Source organism: Leopardus geoffroyi, chromosome C2, assembly GCF_018350155.1.
Source record: "Leopardus geoffroyi isolate Oge1 chromosome C2, O.geoffroyi_Oge1_pat1.0, whole genome shotgun sequence".
Classification (NCBI taxonomy): domain Eukaryota; kingdom Metazoa; phylum Chordata; class Mammalia; order Carnivora; family Felidae; genus Leopardus; species Leopardus geoffroyi.
In genome coordinates, this window is record NC_059333.1 from 77,695,084 (window position 1) to 77,710,046 (window position 14,963).

Genomic DNA, 14,963 nt, shown 5'->3' on the forward strand with positions numbered 1-14,963 from the left:
TCAAAGTGTACTGTATATGTTTCAGGAATCCTGGAGCAAATCAATTTAAAATAGTATCTGCAATGTGAAAAATCACAACCTGTGTTTTGTTTAATTGGTTGAGTGTTTCTTTTTGCAAATATATGTGCTCCACTATATCAATTACTGAAAAACAGCTTTGGTTGGCATGTCTAGAAGGCAGAGTTTTAACTGTAAAGAATTCCATGGCAACATGGTATAGCATAACTAGCATGCGTGCATTTTAATATCAAACAGGTATACAAGTTGTACCACTCAATAGCTCTAGTAAGTTACTAAGCTAATTTAACTTTTTAATTCACTTTTCTGAATTTAGGGTTCCTCACTGGTAACAAAATAAAAATGCCTATCCCTATCTTATGGGGCTATTTAAAAATTTATGTAATATTATATATAATCATAATCCCTGGTTCAATTGTTGAATTAATGTTAGTTCCCCCACCTCCTTTTTCTTCTATTACACACACACACACACACACACACACACACACACTCCACTACATAGTTATTACCAATTCACAAAAAAATTAGAATAAAATAGATTTAAAGCCATGCTTAGCTTAACATGATCTTCCTTTAGTGATTAAAAAAAATCCAATAGTGTGTAATGTTTCATGGCTATTATTGCCATCATCAATTACCACTGCATTGTAGATGAGAGAATGGACCCTTGTAATAACAGGATATTTAGAGTAATAAAGGTGAGATATCTAAGAGTTGGCTCTAATAAAGCAAACAGGAACAAAGACCCTGCCTTCACTTTCTTCCTGAAATCTCCCTTGGTATGTCACTAAGAACACTGCATGCAGTGGGAGTGACTCCTCCAACACATTCACTTACTAATTGCTCTATTCACAATTTCCATGATTTCAATTATTCTCCAAAGCTACACCTTCCTCCTAGACCTGAATACAAGCTGGGTCTCTACTGAGCCTCAAGCAAATACACTGCTAATAGGAAAGACATGTTATAGCTCATGTCAATTGCAAACAACAGCAGGTTGTTTCTGCCTTAGACCTTAGGAAGGCAGAGTGTAAAGGGGGATACAGAGTCTGTCACTGTCTCCTCTTCATTATTGTGAAGGCCACGATTAGCTCTTTGCTTCCACCATATCTGCTGTACGCTTTCATCAGAGTTGCGACCGGCAAAGCAGTATCCCTGGACGTGTTGATGGCTCCCATGGCTGGAGGTGACCGTATTTAAGGAAACCTCTACAATATGCATGGCTTTTATTTGTTCTCATCATTTTTTTAAGTTTATTTACTTATTTTGAGAGAGAGGAAGAGAGTGAGCACACGTCAGGGAGGGACAGAGAGAGAGGGAGACAGAGAATCCCAAGCAGGCTGTACACTGTAAGCACAGAGCCCAACACAGGGCTCAAACTCACCACGAGATCACGTTGTACACTTTATGGACTGAGCCATCCAGGTCCTCCATGCTCTCATCATTTTAATACATTAGGGATGAGAAAAAGAGTCAGAATGTAAAAAAATAATAATAATAAAATAAAAAAGACCTAGATAAAAAAGAAATGTTTAAAAATGTTCGAAAAGAATACCATCCAGGAGCGCCTGGGGGGCTCAGTCAGTTAAGCGTCTGACTTCAGCTCACGTCATGATCTTGCAGTCCATGAGTTCAGGCCCCACGTTGGGCTCTGTGCTGACAGTTTGGAGCCTGGAGCCTGCTTCAGATTCGGTGTCTCCCTCTCTCTCTGCCCCTCCCCCATTTGTGCTCTGTCTCTCTCTGACTCTGAAAAATGAAAAAACCTTAAAAAAAAAGAATACCATCCAATACCATCTATTTCCTTGGGGAGGTGGGGGGGGGGATATATACTTGGGTTGGTATCAAATCCAGTGAGCTCCTCTGTGGGAAGACTGTCTCTGTGTCTCTATCTCTCTTTGTATCTCTCTCTCCTTTTCTCCTCCTCCTTCCTCTTTCCCTACCTCCCTTCCTCTCCCTCTCTCCTCTTTCTCTCAGTCTTTCTGTCTCTATCTGTATCTCTTATCTCTTCTCTCTCTCCCTGTCTCCCTTTCCCTTCCTTTTCTCTCCGCCTCCCTGTTCCTTCTCGTCATAGTTCTGTACCTTGAGTAAAAAGTGCTGAGAAGCATTTAAAATCAAGCCATGGATGTCAAAAAGTCTTGCATAAGAGAAATTCAATTCTCCCTAGGGGACCAGATAGATCAAAAAGTCCAAGGCAAATTAGAAAATATGAGGATAATATTAATGCTTTCTCTCTGAAAAGCAAAAATTACTTCATCAGGAAACTTTTGGGGGCAGTCTGAACTCCCAAAGGATCTAGAGAATAACAGAGTTAACCCAGGCTCAGCAATTTAAGCTATTAGGTATAATGTGTTTAAACAGCAAACAAGCCCATGGTGAATGATTAAAGGTTTCTCCCCAAAGAAAAAAAGGGAAAACAAAGTTATATAGTAAATAATGGTTAACGATGGTGGGGATCCACTTGGGAACAACAATTTGTATATCTGTGTTTGCTTTAACAACAATACAGTCCTATATTTCAACTATGGTTGTACTTGTAGGTAAATTTAAGTAATCAGAAATCGAAACCCACCATGTAATATTAACAAAAAATTATATTTACATAGAAAAGCTATTGGTGGCTGATGGATGCACTCTCTTTCTGTTTCTTTCCTTTCAGGAATCTACATTTACAGTGTAAGCCCTACAAGTTCCACTAGGAAGCATAGTTGGCGATACTCTTCACTTGTTCCCTTTTGTTGGTGTGGTCCCTTTAAAGGGACCATAACGGGGCGCCTGGGTGGCTCAGTCGGTTAAGCGGCCGGCCGACTTGGGCTCAGGTCACGATCTCGCGGTCCGTGAGTTCGAGCCCCATGTCGGGCTCTGGGCTGATGGCTCAGAGCCTGGAGCCTGCTTCCGATTCTGTGTCTCCCTCTCTCTCTGCCCCTCTCCCGTTCATGTTCTGTCTCTCTCTGTCTCAAAAATAAATAAAACGTTAAAAGAAATTAAAAAATAAATAAATAAAATAAAGGGACCATAACATTCTATTACAGAAGTTAAGGTGGAATGCAAACATCAGTACCTTCATGCACATATCAAAGTGCACACTCCTGCCTACCTCAGGAAGCACTTCAAAAAATATGAAAGTATTTCGAAAGGGCTGATGAAAAAATAGCCTTAAACTATTAGTTCAGACTCTACAAACACCATGGGAAAGTGATATTCATTTCTCAGTAATGTACAGTTATACCAAAAGTTTGATTCTGACGGCAGAAAGAGAAATAAAATTCATGAAAACAATAGAACTCCGCCAAGTCTAGTTTATTATGGGTGTGACTGTTTTATCTGTTTTCTCTCATTTTCTCTGCCACCTTGTATTATCATTGTGCCTATTGCCTCTAAAACAGAGAAAGACAAAAAGAGAGCATTTTTGTATTTCAGCTTTTATAGGTTTGGATAAAAGGTACTTGAAATTATTTACTGAGGTTCCCAGAGTCTTTGTAAAATGGATCCATTTCTCTCTGTGCCTCAAAAATAAATAATGAGAGATACTGGCCCTTAGTGGATTTCAAAATACAAGTATCATTGCGTTTTTATCTTGAGAGTACATATATATATTATTTTATTTTAGTGCATATATGTATATAGTGCATATATACATAGTGTATATATATTTTTAATTATTTTTATTATATTATATATATATACATATATATGTGTGTGTGTATATATACACATATATATACCTATATACACACACATACATATACATACACACACACACACACATATATATATATATATATATATATATATATATATATATATTTAGTGCATAGGATTTAGTCACTGATCATCAAGACAGTGGTCTGGTTTTTTTTTTTTTAATTTTTTTTTCAACGTTTATTTATTTTTGGGACAGAGAGAGACAGAGCATGAACGGGGGAGGGACAGAGAGAGAGGGAGACACAGAATCGGAAGCAGGCTCCAGGCTCTGAGCCGTCAGTCCAGAGCCTGACGCGGGGCTCGAACTCACGGACCGCGAGATCGTGACCTGGCTGAAGTCGGACGCTTAACCGACTGCGCCACCCAGGCACCCCGACAGTGGTCTCGTTTTATAAAGCTCATCATAAGGCAGAAACAAAGGTTTGCAAACACTTTGCAAAAATGAAGGTGTTTAAACCTTGAATGAATTCTCATAAAGCAGACATTGTCACCTATAACCCCATATACAAAATGTATTCCCTGCAAAAATCTGGGTTTCTCTTAACTAATGCAGCCATGTGAAGGAAGAATCAGGTCATTTCTCTAAACATAGAATTACCACTGTGATACAAGAAGCTGTTCAGGAGAGTTTATATTTGCAAAGTTAGCATCAGGCCAATAAATTGTGGTACTCAAATCTCTTTTCAATCAGCCTACAGAATACCTACCTTTGGGAAGCATAAGCAACTTAAAAATAAGCATCAGGGTGTTTCAAAATACAAGGAAAGAAAAAAAAAAAAAAAAGAGGGAGTATATCTGCTCCCAAGGAGAAGCATTTAAAGGGCACCAGGGTGAAATGTTATAATTCCAATGACCTTTAGGTCTAAGAATAAAATGAAACTGTATTCTTCAGACATTCTCAAATTGTTTCAACTAAATTGCATAGAAACGAAGTATGTTCAGGATGACCAGCCATGAGCAACAGACAGGACTGAATGTCACAAGTACATCCAAGTATGGAGTTTTTCAGAAAGCATATTCAGATACTAGGGAGCTACTGGGATTGGCAACAAACTAAAAAAAATTTAAAAAAAGCTTACCAAAGCTAAAAGAACCATTACATAGCATCAGAAATATTATAAGCCCTTACAAAAGTAAGACACACACACACACACACACACACACACACACACACACACACAAAAGAACCAGCCAACTATATCTAAAATGTATTAAACACAAATAGTCTCTTCACCTGTAAGAATTCCTATCCCCAACTTACCCTTCTAGCTTGGCTTCTAAATACCCTCACATTATCCAATAGTCCAACTGCACTGTTCTGGTCCCAAATAAGAGATACATTATCTCCAAGAAAAGAGCAATTGTTCTTTGACTGGGATGTGTTCTCTCAGAGCCCCGTACCAGGCTAGTAACTTTCTCTGCTCTCCCATGGCATTCTGTTTGGTTATTTATTTTCTCTTCTCTCTGTCAGACTTGACTCTAAGACACTTACATAAGAGCCTACCCTTATTTGTCCCGGATTCTATAATATGAAATTGTCAAACACATGATCTTTAGACTAAAGTAAAATCATGGTAAAAGAAATACTTGCCATTTAGAAATTGCTTATTTAGGGGCTTCCGATGGCTTAGTCAGTTAAGCATCCAACTTCGGCTCAGGTCATGATCTTGCAGTTCATGGGTTCGAGCCCTGCGTCGGCTCCTGTGCTTACAGCTCAGAGCCTACAGCCTGGAGCCTGCTTTGGATTCTGTCTCCCTCTGTCTCTGCCCCTCCCCCGCTCATTCTCTCGTTCTCATTTTCTCTCTCTGTCTCTCAAGAAATAAACATTAAAAAAATTTAGAAATTGCTTATTTAAATAAAAGGAAGAGTGTATCTGTGTTCGTCCATAATGTGTAATAATTCTCATAGTGTTCTTTAATAAAAAATCAAACAAGAAAGCAGAATTGGCTGAAGCTTTGCTATTTTTGGTTGGTTGGTTGGGTTTATAGGTAAGGTCACAGTGACCACAGACTGATTAAATGACTTCCTTAATGTCATTAAACACTCACAAAGTGACAGTCAGAACTTAAGGCAATGTCTCTCGATTCTTGGTAAGCCAGTGTTTTTACGTATTTATTTTTCATAGTGAAAAATAAATAAATAAGTTATTTATTAGTCACTCTCAAGAAGCCAAAAGATTATTTCCACCCTTGGCAAATTTCTCAAAATTAATGGCAATTAAATCACAGGATCTTAACCTCTATTAGCAGAACAAAATCCTAAAAAAAAGGCAATGCCATTTATTTTTTAAGCATTTATTTTGACAGAGAGACAGAGAACATGAAGAATGGAGGAAAGTCAGAGACAGAGAATCCCAAGCAGGCTCTGAGAGCCCAATGTGGGGCTCAATCTCATGAACTGTGAGATCATGACCTGAGCCAAAATCAAGAGTCAGAGCTTAACCAATGAGCCACCCAGGTGCCCCAAGAAGGCAATGTAGTTTAAAGGAAAGAGGTCTGCTTCGGGAGTTGAGGCAGTCTTCAGAACCTAGGTCTACTGGACATGCCACCAGACCACTGTTAACCTCGGTCACTTCTTTGGTTCTTCTTTTCCTAAACCATAAAATGTGTGTAAGAATCTCCAGGTTCCCAACCCCAGTCTCCATTGTTTTCTGTGACATTAATGACAATGTGTGTGAAATCTAGCCCTGCACCTGGCACATAGTCATCTGTTGACCTTGAAATAAAAAACAATATTCAAAGATCTGTGTGTGTGTGTGTGTGTGTGTGTGTGTGTGTGTGTGCACCTGGAGTGACAATGCAGTGCTATCTTTTTCACATGGTCTCTGTAACAAATAATTTTGATATGGCAATATTTTTTAAAGTCACCATATTACATGTGGTGCCATTCTCAACCCTGTCCCCAGAGTGGAATCACAAATTGCAAATATTTATTTCTAATCTAAAGGCAGTTTTAACAGTTCAACTTCCTAACATGTTGCCAATGGAACACACCAAAGGAGAAATGTGTGACAAGTTGCTTTCAGAATTGTTGCAAAACAAAACTTTTGAGTTTAGTATCGGAAATGTTCAATACCATAAGAAGCAAAAATGGGAATATTGAATTTTGAGCTTACAGTGCAGTGATTTTCCTCTTGAAGAAAACAACTAAGGTGGGGGGCGGAGGAGTCATGAGGGAAGATATTTCTTATCTAAAAAGTGCAGAAATCTATTGAGTGGTTCTTTAACAGTTAGCGAAACCTGTGACCCTTTGGATTTTAATCTTTTTTTTTTTAAATTGTGTGAGGATCTAGTTGAAGTCATAGTTATGTTACGTATTAGCTTTGTGACTTTGGGTAATTCACTTAACCTCTTTAATTCTAATTTTCTTTTTCAAAACAGGTGGTTACAACAGCCTGACCGCTTTATATTTTGGGAGTGAGAGTCAAATGATATTGGATATATAAAATGCAAAGTGCTTTTTCAGCAAAGGAAGGTTTATTATTACCACTATAACTACCACATTATATTATCACCATTATAATTATCCAAGCTCTAATTCCTTAAAAGTAAATGCTTTTTTCTTAAGCATTTGCTTTAATGGCCACCTGAGATGAAAATATTGCTTCCACTTCCCTGAATGAATAAGGAAATCCTAATATTGCTACCAGGAAGATTGTGTTCTGAGGTCAGAATTCTATGCCTTGAAGTCCAGTTCACTGCACTTAAAACACACTGCATGGAACTAAAGCTCTTATGTCAATATGGCTTCTTTTTTAAATGTGGGGCTTCCCAGGAGTGCCTGGGTGGCTCAGTCAAATAAGTGTCTGACTCTAGATTTTGGCTGAGGTCATGATCTCGGTTCCTGGGATCAAGCCCCAGGTATGGCTCTGAGCTGACAGTGTGGAGCCTGCTTGGGATTCTTTCTCCTTTGCCCCTCCCCTGATCATGCTGGCTCTCTCTCTCTCTCTCTCTCTCTCAAAATAAAGAAAATTATGGTTTTTTTTTTTAATTTTTAATGTTTATTTTTGAGAGAGAGAGAGGGAGAGAGAGCACAAGCAGGGGAGAAGCATAGAGAGAGGGAGACACAGAATCTGAAACAGGCTCCAGACTCTGAGCTGTCAGCACAGAGCCCGACGTGGGGCTCGAACTCACAAACAGTAAGATCATGACCTGAGCCGAAGCCGGATGCTCAACCAACTGAGCCACGCGGGCACCTCTAAAATTATGTTTTTTAAATGTGGGGCTCCCCTTAAAAGAAGAGACCACACAGAAAGTCCCAGAACAACCAAACAAGACTCCTACTAATATCATATGCATGTACATTGATTTAGGGTTTTCTGGCTATTACCCCTTTATTCTTCACGTCAATCTGTGATTCCATTAAAGCTGGGAACATGAAGCATAGGAAGAAGCTCATGAAAGGCCAACAAGTCTGCCAGCATCTATATGGTTGTACGAAGTGATACCTTGATGTATGAGAAGTTGGTTGATTCCCCCAACACGTGCAATGGTCTCTTTTGTCCCCTAGTAGCTCAGAGTTAGTTGCTCCTTTTATTTTTGTCAACAACGCTTCCTTTTTGTTCCTCTTCCTCCAACTAGGAAGTGCATCACTGACACAGACACAATATACCTTTTCATAAGGAGGGCAAATGAGTATGTGCCAGATGGGCTGAGGGGATTACAACATGTTTCCTGCTCCCATGGTGACTCAATGGGGATGGTATGAAAACTTATCTTATTCAAGAAGTCAGCTTCCCCGGCAGAGTTATGAGTCACAGTTCCTGGGTAGAAAACTCGCTTTCCAATAGCATTTGGGGTGGGGGGTGGGGGACCTCCTTGGGTGGATTACAGTAAAGGTCATTCAGAAAAGCAACACTGCCAGGATGGCTGGGGAGATACCAGTACCCTCAAACTTCTGAGATCTCACTGATCTCTCAACAAGAGTAACACGGTCAACTCTCCCTTTACCTTCAAGGGGAGGCAGGACATAAAACCATATCGATGAATTACTGGTATGAATCCAAACAAGTCCCATTATAAAAGTGGCCAATTTGGGCAAAAGGGATGTGAAGGGACTTTTTTCCATCCATTTATGAAATATATATACAGAGAGAGTGCCTACTATGTGTCTACATACCAATCATTACTGCAAATATTTGGGTAACAAACAAAGAGGACAAGTCCTTGTCCTTGCACAGCTTACAAGTAGAGAAATTGGGAAGGAAGGAGAAAGAGAAGGGGGCAGGGGGAAGAGAGAGAGAGAGGAGAAGAAAAGAGAGGAGGGCAGGGAGGAAAAAGAGGAGAAAGGAGGAGAAGGAGACAAGAGAAAATTTGTATAATGTCAGGAAATGATGAGTGTCATAAAGGAAACTAAAGGTGGGTATAGGAATGTGTGATTGGCAGGGCTATTCTAGTTAAGGTGGTTAAAGAAGGCCTCTGTAAGTAGATAACATTCAAGCATAGAACTAAATCAAATAAGAACTGATTATAATCAGGGATTATGTTCAACATGTTTAAAATTAAGGACATCACAGCACTGACCAGTCACATGAGACACTCAATCGAGCAGGAAAGATGCTGATCTAAACAGCCATTAGATCTGTGTACTAGTGGTTCCCAGCTGCATATCAGTCCAGGTTAGCAAATATGCTTTCTTGTGAAAAGGGCCAATGAGGTTGGAAGTTATCTTTACTTCTCTCAGCTTTGAGTCGTACTCTGTCCTAGTTATACCCTTTCTTTAGTGCTATTTTTGGTTTCTGATAAAATGCTTTAAGTGGTATAGAAAAACTGAAACATACCCAGAAAAGATAATCAGGTTAAAGAGGGCTCAAATCCATGGTATGTGAAGAACATAGGAAAACACTGTCAAGGTTATATGATCACTATTTTAACATTTCTGAAGACCTCTCACACAGGAGAGGAATTAAAATAATGGTATTCAAAGTATTCTCCATGGTCTTCAGGGGAATTATACATGAGAAGCTTCTTCAAATGAAGATATCTAGGTTCCTTGAATTAAAATTAGACTACCACTGGATTGACTATTTTCTACTTAAATCAAGCCGTTGAACCAGAGAAATGTGGAAATGACAAAAACAAATCTCAATCATGTATACTAGAAAGCTTTGTAAGAACTTGGCCAGTCCAAAGACATATGGGCTGCAATGAGATGATTACTAGGTAGAGTTACCATGGAACCGTTCTGAGCAGTAATTCTGGAGATGAGAGGAGCCCTGAAAGGATGAACTTTCGAATCCCTTGTGAATCTGATTTCACATGATCCAGTTCCGTGATGACTGAGTTTGATTATTCAAACTCAAACAAGCTTTGGCTGGCTTCTCTTAAGAAGAAACACCCAGGGGCACCTGGATGGTTCAGTTGGCTGAGTGTCTGACTTCAGCTTAGGCCATGATCTCATGGCTCATGAATTCGAGCCCCAGGTCGGGCTCTGTGCTGGCAGCTCGGAGCCTGGAGCCTGCTTTGGATTCTGTGTCTCCCTCTCTCTCTCTGGCCCTCCCCTGCTCATTCTCTGTCTCTCAAAAATGAATAAACATTAAAAAAAAATTTAAAAAAAGAAGCAACACCCAAAGGAAAAAAAAATGAGCCTAATGATAGATTCTTTCTTTCCCAGATAGAAGCACTATGACAGGAACCCATCATTCTTAAAAGGTCTCAATGGACTGTTAGCCCCAAGGCCTCTTCCACTACGTCCTGAAGTTTAAAAAACAGGGTCATGTTACCATCTCTGTCATTTCTTGTCTCAGAAGACCTGAGGTGAAGGGAAAGAAGCCAGATTCTAGTTGGCTTGGATATGATGGAAAATTCCTATATTTAGACATACCAGACCACTGCCCCAAGTACACTATGCCCCTTAAAGACTAATGGTGTCAGTGGTCCTCCCATCACCAAAATTCTATTTCTTTCATATCTGTGATTCTATGGTACCACAAAAGACAATAGATTTGAATATTATTTTGTCTTAACTCATTTTTCAGAGAGTTGACACATTATACCCTAGAGATCATCTGTACCTTAATAGATTGCCAAAAACCATTCACTTACCTGAGGCATCACTTTGCAGGATCCCATAGAAGTAGAGACTCATTACACACCACAGAAGTCCCATCCTGTCAACATAAATACAAAGTTAAGGGAGAGTACTTATCACTCTCAAGAGTTTAATAATTACTGCATCCCCATGCTGACTATGGACGGGGACCTGTTCTAACACGTTTACAATATTAGCAAATTTAATTGCAGGAACCAACCAATAAAATAGTTTTTTTTTCTTTCATCACCCATACTACAGATAAGGAAACTGATACAAGTTTAAATAACATAGCCAACCTCCTTTGCCTAGAAAGTGGTAGAATAATGGTCAAGCTCCAGCAGTTTGGCTCTAGAACAATCTCTTAATCATTCAACTATAACTGCCTACTTAAGAAAAATATTCCTCTTCAATGTTTTCATCAGGAGTCACATTTCTGGCAGATAAATTTGATCTCTTTAGCATTCTCGTGGTCTGGAAATATTTTATGACCCAGGCACTTCTCCTTCTTAGTGATAAATAGAAAGTCTAGAAATCCTGGGTTCAAACTCGGTTTATAGTCCACTACATTCTGACTTTATAGCAGGGGGAATTATATAAACCTCATGTCCTGCTGTGTCTGCTCTCCTCTTCTCCTTGGAAGAGACAAATGATGAGGGTAAAGTAGGGTTTCTGTGACGGTTAGCCTTTCTATTGATAACCAGCTGAACCAGCCAACTAGCAAGAACTATGCCCTTACATTTGGTTGCATGATCTCTAATACAGAAGGCCTAGAGATTTAACAATCCTGCGAAACTTATTTCCTTACTACCTTAGACATACCTTCCCCCTGATAAATCCTTGGTAGGGATATAACTACTGATACCTGGATATTTCTGAAAAATTCCATATTCAAGGCTGTCGCTGTTTTGAACACAGCAGTCACCTATGGGTGCTTACAGAGGTCTTGATAACTTGTCCAGATCTCATTTCTAGTAAGTGACAGAGATGGGATTTATGCCACATCCAGCCAATATTAGCCCATGACACAAGGTTCACAACCATAGGGACCCAATAATCTAAAAAAAGGTGTAAGAGGTATTTGATAGGGTGGCCACACAATAGCACTTTTTTTTTTTTCAACGTTTATTTATTTTTGGGACAGAGAGAGACAGAGCATGAACGGGGGAGGGGCAGAGAGAGAGGGAGACACAGAATTGGAAACAGGCTCCAGGCTCTGAGCCATCAGCCCAGAGCCCGACGCGGGGCTCGAACTTACGGACCGCGAGATCGTGACCTGGCTGAAGTCGGACGCTTAACCGACTGCGCCACCCAGGCGCCCCCACAATAGCACTTTTAATGAGCCACGTGTGGAGGCACCTGGGTGGCTCCCTTAGTTAAGCATCCAACTTCGGCTCAGGTCATGATCTCACGGTTTGTGAGTTGGAGTCCTGCATCAGGCTCTGTGCTGACAGCTCAGAGGTTGGAGCCCACTTCAGATTCTGTGTCTCCCTCTCTCTCTCTGCCCCTCCCCAGCTCACGCTCTGACTCTGTCTCTCAAAAATGAATAAACATTAAAAAAAGAAAATTTAAATGAGACACCTGTAAGAGTGTGGCACCAAAACAAAGGTATAAACTGGTACTGCCTGAGCAGTCCAGAGTACCTGCTCACTTTAAAGGACAATGCAAATTTCTGACACCTGTCACCTCTCTTGATCACTGATCACCACAAATCTCCAGTTCATATTGTACTCTCTCCTTTAGCATGACCGTTCAAAAACCACAAGTGAGTTTATTATATCCTAAACAACCTTTTTATCCCAGAGATTAAATGTTTCTTTCTTACCACCACCATTCCCTTCCAATTCTTACATCGTTAACTTAGGGCACTCTTCTGTCATTAATTTATTCAATAAAACATGTGCTGACAACCTTCTGTTTACAAGTCTCTGTGATACAAATACAGGGACCTCCTCTAAAGGCATTTCTTCCCAGTAGAGGACATAAATCATTACAACGTCACAGCTATGAACAAGACACATGCAGAGGCACTATAAGGTATACAAAGATTTATCAGACAAGTTCGAGCACTAAGCAGGTCTAGCAAAGACTTAAAATGTGCACAAAAATAATGACAGTACAAAGTAAACACTGATAAGCATAGAGAGGAACAGATAAGTGTTATCGAAGATTAGCCAAAGAAAGAGATTACTTCAGCCAAAGCAATCAAAGAAGACTAAATACAAGGAGTAGCTTTTGAACTGAGCAAGAACTGAATTGAAGCAGAAGGAAAATGGGGAAAAGAAACTCAGTGGAGAATAATGTTCACAGATAGGAAAAGCATGGAACATAAAAAGGAAATAGTCTGTAAATAATTCGGTTTGGCTCAAGCACAGGGTATTAGTAAAAGAACGATAAAGAGTTTGTTGGAAGGCGGGGAGTGTTAGGATCAGATTCTAGCAAGGCCTTGAATAGCAAGCAAAGGACTCAGGATTTAATTTAAACAGAAAATAGGAAATCAATGAAGGTTTCTGATTAGAAGACTGACTTGATCATCAAATTGTGCCTTCTGGAGATCATTCTTGCCAGAATGTGTGGATGTATTGCCACTAAATTCTGTCTTTTTATTTATTTATTTATTTATTTATTTATTTATTTATTAAATATATGAAATTTATTGTCAAACTGGTTTCCATACAACACCCAGTGCTCATCCCAAAAGATGCCCTCTTCAATATCCATCACCCACCCTCCCCTCCCTCTCACCCCCCATCAGCCCTCAGTTTGTTCTCATTTTTTAAGAGTCTCTTATGCTTTGGCTCTCTCCCACTCTAACCTCTCTTTTTTTTTTTCCTTTAAATTCTGTCTTGAAATCATTTTGTCTCCTGAGCCTGTCATCACAGTAATTGTTTAACTCCTAGCTTTGTGTCATCTATGAACTTGATCAGCATGCCACCTATGCCCTCATCCAAGTCATTAATAAAAGTATTTAATAATTCTGCATTAATCATTGTCAGTGGAGAACAACCAGATATTTCATTGCAGATTCAGGGCACAGTAACTTCAGCCTCAATACTCCGTGTGCTAAAGCACTGTCCCTCTCAAATTGCTTTTGGCTATATATAAAAAAACAAAACAAAACAAAACAAAACAAAACAAAACAAAACAAAAAGCCCACACCTCTGGATTGTCCCAATTCGCCTGTTTATAAGCTGCTGAATTCCTAGGGCAACACTTAGAAGACATTCTAATTAGTGTGACTGAGGGCCTTAATTGATATTCCCTTGAGTAACTGGATTATTTCAGAGGCAGCAAGGAGTCAGGTCATCAAGGTAAAGCCAATCTAAAGATAACCTGTGTGCAAACACAAATCCAGGGTCAGTCCTGTCCTGTGATGAATTAGAATAAAGCAGATTGAAAAGAAAATGTGATTGTGCAGGCTGGTTTGACAGACCAAAGGTACCAAGGTTAGTGGGAGGAGGTTGGCTGGTTCATTTAACATCGTCTTCCGTTCTCCCTCAGAATTTTATTATTGTGACTAGTAATACATTTTTGGTTCTTGTGTCTTGGGGAGAGAGGGTGCTGGATATTTTCAGAGATGGAAAAGCTGTCAGAAAGCAAAGGAACCTGCCTAATAACACACAGTTTCTCATGGTCTGAATTACAACCCAGCTTTAGATTACTGCCATGGCATTTAACAGACTCTGCCCTTGCTTCAGATGATTGCAACCAACAAAAATAAATTCCCAGTCAGCCTTTCCTGCACTATCCATTTTACCTACCGTCTAATCATTTTCATACGTCCCCTCTTAGGTATTGGTACTTCGCTCCTATTTAATTCCACTGTTCCCTGGTATACCAACTCAGATGCCAATACCACCTGGCAAAAGTTTCAAACATGTACTTATTTTTATGTAATCAGCAATAATATTAATGATGATTGTTAACATGTGGTCAGCACTTTAACATCTACCCCTGCATATGAATCATTCCATTGCCTGCATTCTCTAGGCTTACTAAGCTTCAGGATCTCCTTACCTCTGAGTCAGCTCTGACCAATGATTCTCTCACAGGGCCAGCAGGCGACAGGCTGAAACTAGGTCTCCTACCCCAAGGCTGGTATTATCCCTGAATCACTTCGCCTTCTTCCTGCACTGTAATATTTCACCAGGCCACAGGACTGGATTTCTCACTCAGTTTCCTGATTCCACATTAGCCCATACCCAGATCCT

General features: G+C 39.8%; 1 protein-coding gene across 5 annotated transcripts in view; it reads right to left on the reverse strand.

The window, feature by feature from the left end:
- Positions 1-14,963, reverse strand: part of LOC123611088 (interleukin 1 receptor accessory protein) — a 138,472-nt gene that overhangs the window by 78,420 nt on the left and 45,089 nt on the right. For all 5 annotated transcript variants that reach the window (XR_006718425.1, XR_006718426.1, XM_045502591.1 and 2 more), the window contains exon 2: positions 10,767-10,831. Coding sequence is in view for 3 of the 5 variants with exons in the window: in XM_045502591.1 (XP_045358547.1) it covers positions 10,767-10,830 (64 nt within the window). In the remaining 2 variants the exon portion in view is untranslated. The remainder of the gene's footprint in view (positions 1-10,766; positions 10,832-14,963) is intronic.